This window comes from Miscanthus floridulus, chromosome 10, assembly GCF_019320115.1.
Source record: "Miscanthus floridulus cultivar M001 chromosome 10, ASM1932011v1, whole genome shotgun sequence".
Classification (NCBI taxonomy): Eukaryota; Viridiplantae; Streptophyta; class Magnoliopsida; order Poales; family Poaceae; genus Miscanthus; species Miscanthus floridulus.
In genome coordinates this window covers 64,950,983-64,965,645 of record NC_089589.1, presented here as the reverse complement: position 1 = coordinate 64,965,645, position 14,663 = coordinate 64,950,983, and the positions used below count along the sequence as shown (strand labels likewise).

General features: G+C 41.6%; 3 protein-coding genes across 3 annotated transcripts; 1 reads left to right on the top strand and 2 right to left on the bottom strand.

The window, feature by feature from the left end:
- Window positions 1-482: 482 nt before the first annotated feature.
- On the bottom strand, window positions 483-977 carry LOC136488774 (proline-rich receptor-like protein kinase PERK2). The gene has a single exon (XM_066485595.1). It carries the CDS (start codon window positions 975-977, stop codon window positions 483-485), a length of 495 nt encoding a protein of 164 aa, XP_066341692.1.
- Window positions 978-4,864: 3,887 nt separating this feature from the next.
- LOC136486688 (pyruvate kinase 1, cytosolic-like) lies at window positions 4,865-13,273 on the top strand. The gene is made up of 16 exons (XM_066483650.1): window positions 4,865-5,103; window positions 5,511-5,607; window positions 5,738-5,835; window positions 9,130-9,285; window positions 9,533-9,610; window positions 9,687-9,818; window positions 10,407-10,487; window positions 11,027-11,095; window positions 11,179-11,268; window positions 11,816-11,960; window positions 12,028-12,116; window positions 12,199-12,294; window positions 12,378-12,445; window positions 12,536-12,635; window positions 12,745-12,801; window positions 12,882-13,273. The coding sequence occupies exons 1-16, from the start codon at window positions 5,032-5,034 to the stop codon at window positions 13,035-13,037; spliced, it is 1,584 nt and encodes a 527-aa protein (XP_066339747.1). The 5' UTR covers window positions 4,865-5,031; the 3' UTR covers window positions 13,038-13,273.
- On the bottom strand, window positions 13,231-14,471 carry LOC136486689 (NAD(P)H-quinone oxidoreductase subunit T, chloroplastic). The gene is made up of 2 exons (XM_066483651.1): window positions 14,122-14,471; window positions 13,231-13,863 (listed from the first exon to the last, which is right to left on the bottom strand). Exons 1-2 carry the CDS (start codon window positions 14,424-14,426, stop codon window positions 13,443-13,445), a joined length of 726 nt encoding a protein of 241 aa, XP_066339748.1. The 5' UTR covers window positions 14,427-14,471; the 3' UTR covers window positions 13,231-13,442.
- Between the last annotated feature and the right edge of the window lie 192 nt (window positions 14,472-14,663).

The window sequence follows — 14,663 nt, the reverse complement described above, 5'->3', positions numbered from 1 at the left end:
CTATAATGAGTGTATATGCCGTACATGGAAGGCTGTACCCCTTGATGCAGTCAAATATGCATCTTATTTTCCAAATAGTGGAGGCAATACATGGTCATCCCCAGCTTATAGTAACAAAAAGCAAGGCTCGTTTTTATATTGATATACTAATAATGCATGAAATCTTATCTCTGCAGTGCGCACATGCTACAAATTCCATGATTGCCTCACACTGAACATGATAGTTCATGCAGAAATCTTACCTCTGCAGTACGCACATGCTGCAAATTCCATGATTGGCTGACAAATCAGGGCAACAACAAACCCCTAGAGCAGTAGGTACATGGATGAGGGTGGGCATCATCCCTTGGCATGCTGTGATGGCAGGGAAGTGGGTCAGGTCGACCTAAGGACGCGGAGAGGCGCAAGGAAGGGAGACATAGCAGTACGTGGATCTGCTCGCGCGCGGAGGGGTCGTGCACGCCAGCGTCTGGGGTGCGGCGCTAGGGCCTACGGGCGACCTGAGGATGCGGAGACGGCAGTACCTGGATCTGTCGCGCTGGAGGGCTCGCGTGCGCCGGCACCCGCGACGGCACCGATGTTGCTGCAGTGGTGCGCTCGGGTGATGCGGGCGGAGGCGACTCGGTGGCGGCGTTGCGGCGGCCGGTGGGCGAGGTGTCATGGTGCTCCGGCGGGGTCGTGGGCGGCGGGTGCAGGAGCGAGGGCGACAGTGGTGCGGGGATGGGGATGGGGAGCCTCACGCACCGCGGCGGCCCGTGGGATCCAGCGGGTCGCAGGGGGCGGTGATTGCGGCTTTCGCGCGCGGACGGGAGGCGTGGATTGCAGGAGAGGGGCGGACCGACGCATCGACTATTGTCGCGGCAACGGGTGTTCGGCGGTGTTTGAGCAAGGGCAGGGCAAGGTGTCGGTGCAGGCGCGAGGGTGCGGCGGCGTGGGCTATCGCAGGAAGGCAGGCGCGGGTGAAGACGATTGCGCATCGTGGGCGAGCGGAAGGCTGCGGTGATCCCTTTTCATCCGGGACTAGGGTGATTGTCATGAAGGAAAGTTTCACGGTCCCACCTGGCGGCGCGGAAAGTTTCACGGGATGGCGCCAGGATCGCAAGGGAGGCAGACGGACGAACCAAAACTAATATCGCACCAAAAGATGTTCACGCTTTGTTCTTTTTAGTTGTAGGAGATATACCCGTACGTTGCAATTGTTGTACTTGGACAACGAGCGATCTTGTCAATTCATCTGTGAATCAAACCTTTTTGTGCTGCTCTAAGGCTTAGAGATTTACCATGTGTCATGTGTTTCAATTTGTTTTAGGATCAGACTATGCCTGAACACTTAACTTGTATGGACATGACACAGTGGTGGATCATAAAAACACTTTGTATTCCAACTCAATTTTGAATTGGACTCTGCATCGTGTTTGGGCACACTACTCTAACTTATAGAGACACGGGTTAAGTCCGTCAGATCACTATTAGACAGTTGTGAGCGGTGAAAGATAAAGAAACATTTTACTCTAGAATATTATATTAGAGATACACTAGTCTATCAACCAGAGCACGGGCTATGATCTTAGAAAATAAGATTAAAGTATAGTAGAAAATTGTAAGTGGGTTCCGTGATGACTGAGGAGAGAGAAGAGAAGTGAATTATAAGTTTACGACGAGTTGATGCACGAACTTCAAAAGGAGAAAAAAAGTAAACCATATATTCATGATAAAATATGTTATAGTATAGCCAACTACTATATGGACTGATCAATAGTTAGCAGTAGTCTAATTATTAGCCATACTTATAGTAGACCAGTCCGCTGCAGCATCACCACTGCCCATTTCCATCTTGATGCTCGTGTCCTTCGTCAGTTTGAGGCGATCTTGTCAAACACCTGTGTCGTCTGTCCATTGTTTGGCAAGTGTTATACTCGCCACAATGCAAGTCAGCCAACTAATCGCAACCAAATCTAGCTAGGAGAAACTTAGACCACAAACCAAATAAAACCACTAAAGCTGATGTCGGTCAGTGTAAGAGCATATTTGAATACAGGAGTTAATTGTTAGCTAGCTAAAAAATAGGGATAACGACAGTTTATAGCCATGTCCCAAGCTAGATGACTTCATTGGACAGATGAACAAACTCTTCTCTGAATAGACACCGTCTTCTTCCCTGCGGACTCTGCCACGTCCTATACTCTGTCCAAAATTCTTGCTAGCATCCTCAAGTTCCGTCTTCAGCAAGGCGGATCGTAACAACTTCTTGATTCCAAACGATTCTGTTGGAGTTTTTCTGTAGGGTCGGTGTCTTTAAAATGTTTATCTAAAGTCAAAACAATTATCTTTTCAGAATGTAACTTCAAAATAATGCTACTAATCACTACTTTATACATGAAATGGTTTCACTGGGATCTTTGATCATTTCTTTATCCAAAACTAGAAACATACCCCGCGCGATGTTGCATGAATCACGAGTGAATTTTACTTGATGATGTGGTATGATAACATAGATTGCTTGCATAAATAGATAAATTTCATAATTGTATATGCTATGTCAAGATAGAATTGTAGTGAGGTTTAAGAGCAAACCCTACGCGATGTTGCGGGAATCGCAAGTGAATTTTAGTGGATGATGAGATATGATAACTTAGATTGCTTGAATAAATAGATAAATGTAATGATTGTATATGCTATGTCGAGATAGAATTGTAGTGAGGTTTAGAATTATAAGATAGATATAGATATAGATATAGATATAGATATAGATATAGATATAGATATAGATATAGATATAGATATAGATAAAGATACAGAAATATAGAATACAATATATAATGTAGAATATAGATATAGGAATAGATATAGATATAGATGGCTAACTATATTTTCTTACTCAAATATACTGGCTCCGTTCTAATTTAAATCAAACTTCGCTCACTTATGTTCAATATTAAGGTATTTTTCGTTTTATTCTAATTTTGACAACCAAACAAATGCACAATCAAGACATATTTTATGATAGATTTAATTCAGGTGATTGATGGTGTAGACGTTAATACATTTTTTAGAAATTAAGTAAAAGTTATATAATTTTGAATTAGAACAAGACTAAAACACTTTACATATTAGAAAGAAAGTGTATAACTATATAAAACCAGAATTCATGATGTAAATTCTAGAATTTTTAGGACAATTTAGATCGGACAGAAAAAATACTCAACTATCCCTGGTTAAAGTCAGGGGCCAACTTTTGCTTTGTGCAATTAAAAGGAGGATAGCTCCTCATTAACACATTTAAAAGATGGATATCTCCTTATTAGTTCAATTAAAGAGAGAAACATGTATATTTAGAAGCATCGTAAGATTTTTTGCTGTCAAATTTACTTGAGTTCAAATCCTCCACTTTATCACAAATGCGAGTTCTTTCGAATATTGTAGAATTTATTTAATGGAGCTATTTTTTATATAAGTGATAAGTTACGTTAGTTTTGCTCGTGGTGACTTCACTAATTAATATCAAGATTACAGGCTTGGTCTCTTGAAACGTGCTCACACGAGTAAGATGTGCATACATATATTCATAGAGATAATTTTAGACTTGTGTGTGTTTGCATCTATGTCGTGTATTCCAAAAAACATGTTTATCCAAATTCCTTGGACGGATGGAGCATGTGTTTAGAGCCGTGGTATTCTAGGAGATATTCATCAAAATATAACTTTATTTTAGGATGTATTTGGTGTGGCTAGGGATGAAAACAGATTGAATATGGACGGGTATCACTGATATTATATTTGTTTTTATTTTTCTGTCCGGATTTGAATTAAAATACAGATAATGTCAACCATACCGGATAGAATACGATTGGATATATCCGTACCGTTTTCAGCCCTAGGTGTGGCTCCCAACCCCGCTGTCATTCAGCCTGTTCGTTTGGCTGGGCTTGGCTGGTTTGGTGTGAGAGAATAATCTCAGCCGAACCGTAGCCAAAGTTGGAGATAGAAGCTCAAAAACTAGGCTTTGCCTCCCTATGCTGAAAACACACTCTCTCCTCAGGCCATTTGGTGCAGCTCCAGCTAGAACGGTGCTGGTTAAAAAAAAATAACTAGAGCGGCGCTGGGGTTACTGTTAAAACCAGAACCATATCATCACCGAACAGACTCTTAAAATTAAGCTGTCTTAAATTTAACTAAATTTATAAAAAAAATATTTATGATACTAAACAAATAGCATTGCATCCACCACAAAATACATGGAAAATAATAAATGTTAACTCATTTTTAAATCAATTTGATCAAACTAAAAATAGGTTACTAAGAGAAATGAGGGTACCTGTATATATGTGATGGATTTGGTTTTCCGAATATGCATGTGATCATTGCTATGTCTGGACTGTGATTAAAAAAATACATGACGAGTATTATGGTATGAACTTTGAACTTTTGAAGTCGCTTTCGTCCGGGTGGGCCCAGACGACACGATAGGAAGAGCAGACGGGTATCCCAGTTCCCCCCACACGGCACCAACGACTTGTCCACTGCTGCACGGCACTGCACCCATCGCACGGCTTTGCGCGCGCCACCAGCAGCTCTCCGCCATCCGATAGGCCCTTCAACGCAACGCGGCGCGCATCCGTCGCCTGGATGGCCCCAGCTGCCCAGCCCATGAACTTTTCGCACGGTCGACTCGCCCACCCCACCACTCGAACCGCCTGACGGTGGGCCGGACCAGATCGAAGACCCCACACACCTGTGAAACGCCGCAAGGCATGCAACCAGTGGGCCCCTCGAGCCAGTCACCCCAAACCAGGCTTTGTCGCTTCAAACCGTCGAGGGATTCAAAACGAAATAAAGGCGAATCGAACCGCCACGTGTTCGCCTGGTTTCTTTCTTTCTCCCCACGACTCGCCCGCTCCTCTCTCCTTTCTCTGATTCTCTCTCGTCCTCGTCATCGTCTTCCTCGAGCCGCGGGGCGATCGCATCGGAGACTCGGAGCCGGCAAAAACCCTAAGGGGAAGGAAGGTTTCTGCAAGGAGGAGGAGGAGGGAGATGCAGGGCGCCAGCCACATGCTCCTGGAGGAGCCCGTCCGCCTCGCCTCCGTCCTCTCCCCCGCCAAGCCCGTAAGCGCCGCCTCCATTTCTCTCTGTATTTCCCCGCCCCTGATGGATCTCGCGCTTTATGCGCCCCGTGCACGGTGGCCTGCTCGAACCGCTTCGTGTGGATGTGGCGAGTAGTCTGTTTGGTTTGGTCGGTCGGTTGGCTGGATTCGATTTGGTGGCGGGCAGAGTGCCCGATTTGCCGAATTTGGGGCACTCCAAGTTTTGAGTGATGCGTGTGATTAGTGCGCGCTCGCAATGGGGTTTATTTGTGGCGGCGTGGATTTGTTGGAATGGTGTGAGATGTGAATTTGGGATTATTCAGTACGCGTTAATTTGGGCGATCACTTGTAATGGAACCTTGATTTGGCTTGGTCTTGAGGATTAACGACGTTTCCCAGCTGATTCGTTTGTCGTGTGCACCTGTGCAGAAAGTATTCCCATCCCTCACCAAGATTGTTGGGACGCTCGGGCCCAAGTCACACTCGGTTGAGGTTATTCAGGAATGCCTCACTGCTGGAATGTCAGGTTTGAGTTCAACAAGTTTATTGGCTATCTTCGTTTATTTGAAATGAGATTAACTCTGATATTGTTGGTTATTAATTAATATTAGCTATTATTAATAGTAATGGTGGCATGTGAATGTTTTGTTTTGCAGTTGCACGGTTTGATTTCTCATGGATGGATGCTGCGTATCACCAGGAGACCCTTGACAATCTGAGGAAAGCAGCCCAGAATGTGAAGAAGTTGTGCCCGGTAAGTTGATTCCTGACATCCTCAGATTTGATTACTTAACATACCTGGGCATGTTCGGTGAAGTATCTTTTCATATGCAAACGTTGCCTTGCCTGGGCCATTTGTTACTGGGTTGTCCATAGAAAGGAAATTGCGTAATGACCCTTTATCACTTCCAACTTATTTGGTGGGTTCTTATATTGGTTTGCTTGATTAAGACAGTTTGAAAGTAACATATTTTTGTCATTTGAATTCAGTTTCTACTAGAAAACTTAGGGCTCAGCTGTACAGCACCATCTTTGAGGTAGCCAGTGGTGATTTTATTGCTGTGTATGAATCTAAGTGCAGAGATGCTGAAAAAGTGAAAAATAACCTTGACGTTATCCAGCTATAGTGCCTGCATTTATTCCTTGAAGTTCTGGATTCTAGTTTGATAATCTAGCCTGGAAAGTTTCCACAGGATCCAGGCTGTAATTTTACTTCTGTCTAGGATTGTAAATTTGTTGTACTGGCTGGTTCAGATCATTATGATTTGTCTCTAGAAATATAATCAGCACTTCAGCAGTAAGTGAATTGAATCAGGCAGTAAAATCCAACATTAAAAACACAAATGTATCAAATGCAGCAAAGCACATGATTAAATTTTTTTAGAAACTTACACGGAACATCAGTACAATGCAGTAGATCCGTTTGTTATGTGAAAATTGGGAAAAGAACAAAATGTTATCTATAACCATGTAAGCATGTCCTGACCTTACTGTGAACTTTCATTCATGACAGGGTATTTTTTCATTTTAATTATCCAAAAAAATAAAATATAAATAAGAAGATTAAGACATGATCAATTCCATATGCTCTTCATCCGTAGCAACGCACGAGCATATTTGCTACGTCCTCACAGTATCCTTGATTTCCTGACCCACTTGGAATAAACCCAGATATCACTGGTTGGGCCTTGTCTCTCTCTTAGGCCGACCTGGTGCCTCCTCTTCCTAGACCTGGCCAGCCTTCTTTTCTTCACCAGTGGGCAGCTGGTTCATCAGCTGACTGGAGGTCTAAATATGTTTCACTTGAGTCTGAGCTCCAGAGGTGCAAAAAGAAACATTGAGTGGGAAAAAGAATAAAGAACAATCAATAACAATTGTACATGTCTAATGATTCTCGCGGATGTGGGCATCTTCCTCCAGGATTGTTGTAAAAAATATGCAGCCATACGCCTCAGGTATCGAGGATAAGGACACCGAGCTTTCTTTTAGCTCTCTAACATCCAATCGATCCAATGCACAGAAATTCAAAGAACAAATGGCAACCATGAAGCCTTGGCTCCAATTTTAAATAGCTAGGATGGAAATCAACAGGAGAAAATAAAAATAGCTAGTATTCAAATTCATTTGCTAGTATTCAATTTTCTGACAAAAGAAATCAACGGGAGAAGAATAAAAACAGCTAGGATGGAAATCTGATAAATATTGCTATCTAGGGGTTGCTAGTGGGAAATTTTATATTGTACAACCACTGCGGAGCCCACATAGCTCATTGGAGTGAGTTCATGATGTTTTGGATGTACGACAGGGGGCAAGGAACTCAACCGAATGGTTCACATCGCTTGCTCGCCTGACCTGATGGTTAATGGGCTAGCGGGTTTCATGGCAACAGGGGCAGAGCTAGGATTTCAACATTGGGGGGGGGGGGGGGGGGGGGGTCAAGATGACGACAGTTATAAATGATGAAATACGTACACAATAAGAGCTCAAATAAACATTTATTTTAGGATGGAAAAGAAAGCTAAAAACAAAACAAAAAAGATACCGAATGTTACTCCCTCCGTCCACAAAAGAATGCAATTTCGCTTTTTGAGAAGTCAAGCCGTTTGAACTTTGACTAAATTTATATAAAAAAAGTTCTAACATTTATGATATAAAATAAGTGCCACTAGATTAGTTATAGAATATATTTTTATAATAAATTTATCTGGACACAAATACTAATGCTATTTACTGTAAACTTGGTCAAACTTGAGTTGAAGACTAATCCTAAATAATGTAGATGTCGTTGGAGATAAACACAGAAGGATAACAAACGAGGAAATCACTAACTTCATTTATTAACTAGCTAATTAGGGGTATATATATTGTAGCGACCAAACAGTAGGTTATTAAAGTCTCAACAATAACAAGAACAAAAGAGATTGGGAAGATAGTAAGAAGATTGATCCTAGATTATATAGATACTACTAGAGATCAGTACAAAGGAAGAAACAAGAAATGAAAGCACTAACTAGCATAGTTAACTAGCAAATTGGAAATTAATTAGCTCTTTGAGGAGGGTACACTGTGGTGGTGATGGTGGGGTGGGGGAGGGGGGGGGGGGGGGGTCACCAGAATGTTCGGGGAGTGCCAGACCGCCCCTCCCTCCACCACTGCGTGGCACTATTGGGTGCCCGATTTTTGTGCAAGACCTATTATAGAGATGTAAAGACTGTCTGTTGATCATATTATTGCAGTGATAGCTGTTAACTAAGTTTGATATTCTAATATGCACTGGGCATATGTAAAATTGTGAATGCTTACAAAATACGAATCACATTTAACATTTTACATTGATACTGCTGTATAGTATAGTTAGTTTCTTTTGAATGCTTTTTTGCTGGTTCTAGGCTTTGTTTTTCTCATGCTTCTCTTTACTTTATGTTGTTAACTATAGAAATTGTACAAACCTTTTCCTAACACACAGGTCCTTTCCTAATTCCTATTAATAATGTTTGCTATGTTGAAGTTTTCCTGTTTGTTATTCCATGCTTGTCATATATATGGTATGACCCAAACTTTTAAATAAGGTTTTCATCACAACTAAGTGGAAAATAATGGAGCTTCAAGCTTAGGTAGGTGTAGGTAACATTAACTAAAGAATATTTGTTCTGCTATCTTAAAATTAGTCAAATATACGACTTGTGTTATGCTGTCAGACTATCTTGAAATGTGTCCGGACTTGCATATGTTTCCTGTAGTAACTGGAGAAATTTCTTTTCAATGGTTACTTTGGCAATTTGAGAATCATAGAAATATTTCATTTGTAAGTTTCTGCTCTGATTATGTTCCCATGTGGTTTTTTCCTTGCAGTTTTTCTTGAGTTAGAGAACTGCGATTCTTTCTCTTTTCAGATTTGCATGCCTTCTCATTGTTGCATTTTGGTTAGCCTTTTGTGCATTATTATTCTGATTCTATTAGACTGATACACAACGCCTTTGTTTTCCACTATTGACATTCATGCTGAGAGGCATATCTTATCAACATCTAACTTGACTACTATACATAGGTAATGCTGGATACTCTGGGTCCAGAAATTCAGGTTCACAATTCCACTGGCGAGCCAATTGAGTTGAAAGCTGGGAATCATGTTATCATAACTCCAGATATTTCTAAAGCTCCCTCTGCTGAGATCCTACCAATTAAATTTGGTGATCTTGCAAAAGTAAGTGAATAATGTGGATTACTTAAGTATGTGTTATTATTTTCTCTCCATATTCTATTTGATGGGTTTCTTCTGCCTTTTGTGACTCCTGATATAATTTCAGGATATTTTGTGCGATAATAGGAAATTAATTAAATTTTCTGTTGTATCAGTAAAAAAAACTATTTTTGAACATTTGTATATAAGTCCGTGCTCTTATTTGCTGGTACATTTAACTGTATTGCCCTTTCTGTGAATTCAAATTCAGGCTGTGAAGAAGGGTGATACTCTTTTTATGGGCCAATATCTCTTCACAGGAAGTGAAACAACTTCTGTGTGGCTAGAAGTATGTGGATTTTTAATTTCTTCTCAAGGAAATGCCATTTTGCAGTTATCCGTTCCTTATATGTTGTAATTTGCAGGTTGTGGAGACTTCTGGGGAAAATGTAAATTGTCTAGTGAAGAATGCAGCTACACTTGCTGGCCCCATTTTCACTTTGCATGTTTCACAAGTTCACATCAGTTTGCCCACTTTGAGTGAATACGATAAACATGTAATGTAGACCATCTTTAAATTTCTTTACATAATATTGAGTTTTATATTGCCAATATTGCCTTTTACTTTACATGTTATCTGTCCAAACTCCAAATTGTGCTAGTAACTTATTTTGAACAATAGAAACCATAGTTCAATTGCATGTCTTGTGTTATTATTTTATATTTTCATTTGATTAAGCTTTTAAAGCTCTCTCTCACCAAAACTCAACCACAGAAATTTATGGTTACTTAAAGAAATCGGTTGTGTTTTCTGCTTGAGCTGTTACATGTTAATATAATTCATATTAAATAATTTGTTCTGTGGTCATTCTACATGTGGACACAAATATCATGCCACATATGAACAGGAATACATGATGGACTTGTAAAGACATGTTTTTTCAATCTGCATGTGAATGCAATCTCTAGTTGCTGATTCATCAAATCACTTTCCTCAATCCTCATAGTTATACACTGAATTCTTGGAAGTTTACTGTGTTATTTATTCCCATGTTGTGTTTTTAAGGCACAAGTCTTTGCATATGTGCATGATTATACTAGTATATCTTTCCAAGGTTGTCCTGAGGACAGTTTTCTTGTAATAGGTCATTTCAACTTGGGGTTCACGCAACAGCGTTGACATTATATCACTTTCCCATACCCGCTCTGCTGAAGATGTCAGGGAGGTGAGTTTTCTTTCCTATTTTTCCCAGTCTTTTGCTTCAATTAAACATCCATGTTATTGCTGATTTCCCACCTACTTGGTTTTTGTTTTATGCTTCCTTCTAGTGTATCATTTATCTGATGCTTCCATATGATGCTGATTCCTTTAACAAAAATCAAATTGCAATAAGCTGTGTCTGCAAAGTATCAGCCTATTCATATATAGTTTATTCAAGGACCATCCACTATTCACACAACTCGGAAGACAATCAATAACACAGATGCTTCTCTAAAGTACATAGGGTAAATAGTTGAAGAAAAGATAATCAACATAGATGCTTGTACATAAAAACAAATGATAGATCAATCAATTTTTTGTTCGATCTTCATGGCACATCATGAATGCTATGCCAGTGCATTACTATTTCTCAATTCGTCTGAACACATAGTGGCACCACAATAAGCTTTTTGTGCTTGTTTTTTTGGCATACAGTACCTGAGTTATTGAAGTAATTTATGAAAGTGTGGAGACTCTGCTGATCTCAATATTTGTTATTTGCAGCTCAGAGCCTTTTTACAATCACATGCCCTTCCTGACACACAAATATATGCGAAGATTGAAAATTCTGAGGTAAACATCATGCTTTTACGAAGATACTGCCTCCAGTTTGTTTCAATGCTTTTCTGATTATTGCGTTGTGCTTTTCATGTTAGGGTTTGGATCATTTTGATGACATTCTCAAAGAGGCGGATGGCATCATTATTTCTCGAGGAGACCTGGGAATTGACCTTCCTCCAGAAAACGTATCCCAATTTTCCCTGTATATTCCTACCATTTTATCCAATATGTACCTATTCATTCATGTACATCAATGATGCCGGAGTATAGCAACTCTTAAACAATGCACGATATAAATATAAGAGAAACTCCAATATTATGGTCTGAAATTCTGTTATTGACATGCTTATTATTCCAAAGTTTAAGTAACTCATTTAGGGCGTCTTTGGTTTGAGGAACTGCTCCATCTTAGATGAGGTGGTGCATCATGAGTTCATCCCTTGAATTTTGGTGGAATCACCCCTTTCCTCATATGCTTGTACTGATTATTAGCTTGTGAGGTTGATGTGGTGGAGCATCAACTCATTCTATTCCACAAAACAATACAAAAAACTGAGTGAGAAGATGATGGACCACCTCATTCCTCAAACCAAATACACCCTTAGTTCTTACGGGTGAAAGAAACCTGGAAGGACTGCTTCAACCTTTACTTTCCTGTTTAGAGTTTACACAAACGTTGTAACTGCAAATCATTCTTGTATTTTTCATAACATGTTACTTTTGGCACTTCAGGTTTTCATGTTCCAAAAGACAGCTATTCATAAATGCAATCTGGAGGGTAAACCTGTGATCATCACTCGAGTTGTGGACAGCATGATTGACAATCTACGCCCTACCCGTGCAGAGGCAACTGATGTTGCAAATGCTGTCCTAGATGGTGAACATTTTTACTACATTTCTACCACTTTATGAATGTCATTCTTATTTCTTGTGCTGTTCTCCAGGCACTGATGGCATTTTGCTTGGTGCGGAGACACTTCGAGGGCTTTATCCTGTTGATGCAGTGAGTACTGTGGGGAGAATATGTGCAGAAGTATGTCTCTAATTAAGAAGAAACTATAATAGAACCATTCAACCATCTGAAATACTTGACTAATCAATGATAAATCCTCTAGGCTGAGACTGTGTATAATCAGCCACTTCAATTCAAGAAAGTAATGTGGCATGTAGGTGACCCAATGCCCCATGAGGAATCTGTGGCATCAGCAGCGGTAAATACTATAAATTCATTGGAATGACCACAAGTTTTCTAATCTATAGAATATTAGTGATTGATCATTACTTGCTTTTTTAGGTTGGTTCTGCAATCAAAGTAAAAGCTGCTGCAATTGTTGTGTTCACATTCTCAGGGAGAGCTGCGAGGTGCTCCACTTTATTCCATGATCAGCACGTCAGTAGACACATTTCCATCATACAGAGCAATCAATTCATTTAATGCTTATCTGTCCACAGGTTAATTTCTAAGTACAGGCCAACAATGCCAGTTTTAGCAGTCATCTTCCCACGTGAAGGATCTGATCCATCAAAGTGGCGCTCTTATGGCACAACACAGGTAACTTGTATATGTCTTTGATTCTGTTGAGTTTCATGCTTCCAGTCTTCTGGTTGTCGTGAAGCAGGATAAGCGAACTTGTGTGTAACCATTATTAAATCACTTTCAGGCAAGGCAATGTTTCGCAGTGAGAGGCGTGTACCCTTTGATGGGGAGTACTGATGAGGTATGTAAGCATTTTTTTTTTTGCTAACATTAGAGCTAAACAAAACATATGGCTAACCATGCATGGTTAATCTCCAATAGGCTGAAACTGGTGGGCTAACAAAGGAAGAGTATGGGATAAAACTTGCGGTGAGCTATGGTCGGTCAGTCGGCATAGTGAAGCCTTTCGACAGGTTGATAATCTTTGAAAAGATCGGTGATTCTTCTGTTGTCAAGATCATCGAGTGTGAAGTTTAAGCATTAGATACCTACAACCCATGCTATAGTTTCATGTATGGCATGGGAGATTACCTCCAGTTTTTTTTCTCACTTATTTAACCAATGATAACTAGATAGAGTACAGAGTGCACCAGATATCTTGTTAGGCGATATCGCCCCCTTTTTTCCCAGATTTTGTATCTTTTGATGCAATAAACCATGATGTCACAGATTTATACTGGAACTATGATTTATACTGGAACCATGATGTCCCAGATCCCCTTTTGTTGGCACCATACACCATGAGTTGTCGTCGCTACTTTATTCTATTGGACATCACATGATGCACTGCATAACATCCGAAAAGACAATCTTAGGACATCATCGGTTAATTAACCTATACTGTCTTCTATGGTACACTCCTGCAACCTTGCCGCTGTTCAATCAGTACTGCTCCTTGAAGAACACAGCATAGATGATGCTGCAGATGGAGATGATGATGATGACGATATCAAAGGTGAGCGCAGTCGTGGCCTGGTCGCTGAGCTTCATGTTCTTGCCGCCGAGGCGGTCAACCATGTCTGGCACGGATTTGTAGTTGATGATGTCCTGCTCGTAGGGGTCCTCGAGCCTGGACCTGAGCTGCTGCAGGCGGCGGCTCTCGGCCTCCTGCGCCAGCGTCCAGTCGTAGAACCGCCGGGTCTCCTCCTTGCTCAGCACGTTGTACGCCTCCCGCAGGCGGATGAACTTCTGCGACGCCACCTTGAGCGGCAGCGTTGTCGTGTCCGGGTGGTACTCTTTGGACAGCCGCCGGTACGCCGCCTTGATCTCCTCGATGTCCGCCTCCGGCGCTATCCCCAGGAACCTGGTTGGGTTATAACAAGTCGTGTTATATGTTTTTAGCCACTGATTTTTGCAGTTGTCAAGGAGTCGCCCGTTAGGAACATATTGACATGATGATGACAGTAATCTCGAACAGAGGTTTGGTGCTTAATTCCAACAAAGATATATACAGCTGGACGGCAATAACAAGACTGATGACAAGAATCTGATGAATTGGGATGTCGGACAAATCTATGTTCAAAGTTTCAGTTTGGATGCAGAGATTGGGAATGAACTCAACTGGTAATGAGACTCGGCCGCGTTGTTGATGAGGTCGGCGAACCTCCCTCCCAACGGCTCGTTCTTGCTGCCGCCGTCGCCTTCCTTCTTGGCGTTGCCTCCTACCCACCCTTCCTCAGGGTTCGACCAGTGTATCCTGGTGTCCACCGTCTTCTTCTTCCCTGGTCCCGCACCGTCCGCCGCCGTCGCTGGAGTCGGTTCGGCTTCGGGCGTGCTCGCAGCGGCGACGATGGCTGCTTTCCTGCGCTGCTGGTGGTGCCGGTGGAGGAAGGGCATGAAGGTGCGCGAGGCCGTGGACGCTGCCATGGGAAATGTGTGTGTTAGTGTCTGCGCGGGCAGCACTCGATCTGGAGGTGTGGAGGGAGCTGGAGATTGATGTGAGTCTCGTACATTCGAGCTGTGGTGGTAGCAGGGCGATGAGGTGTCGCTGTTCACTTAGCCAATGGCCACATGATAATTAATAAAAAGAAAAAGAAACGGTAGCCATAGCCCGAACGAAAAACTGCAGAAATTCTCTGCCGCAGGAGCACTTGTGTTGTCAGT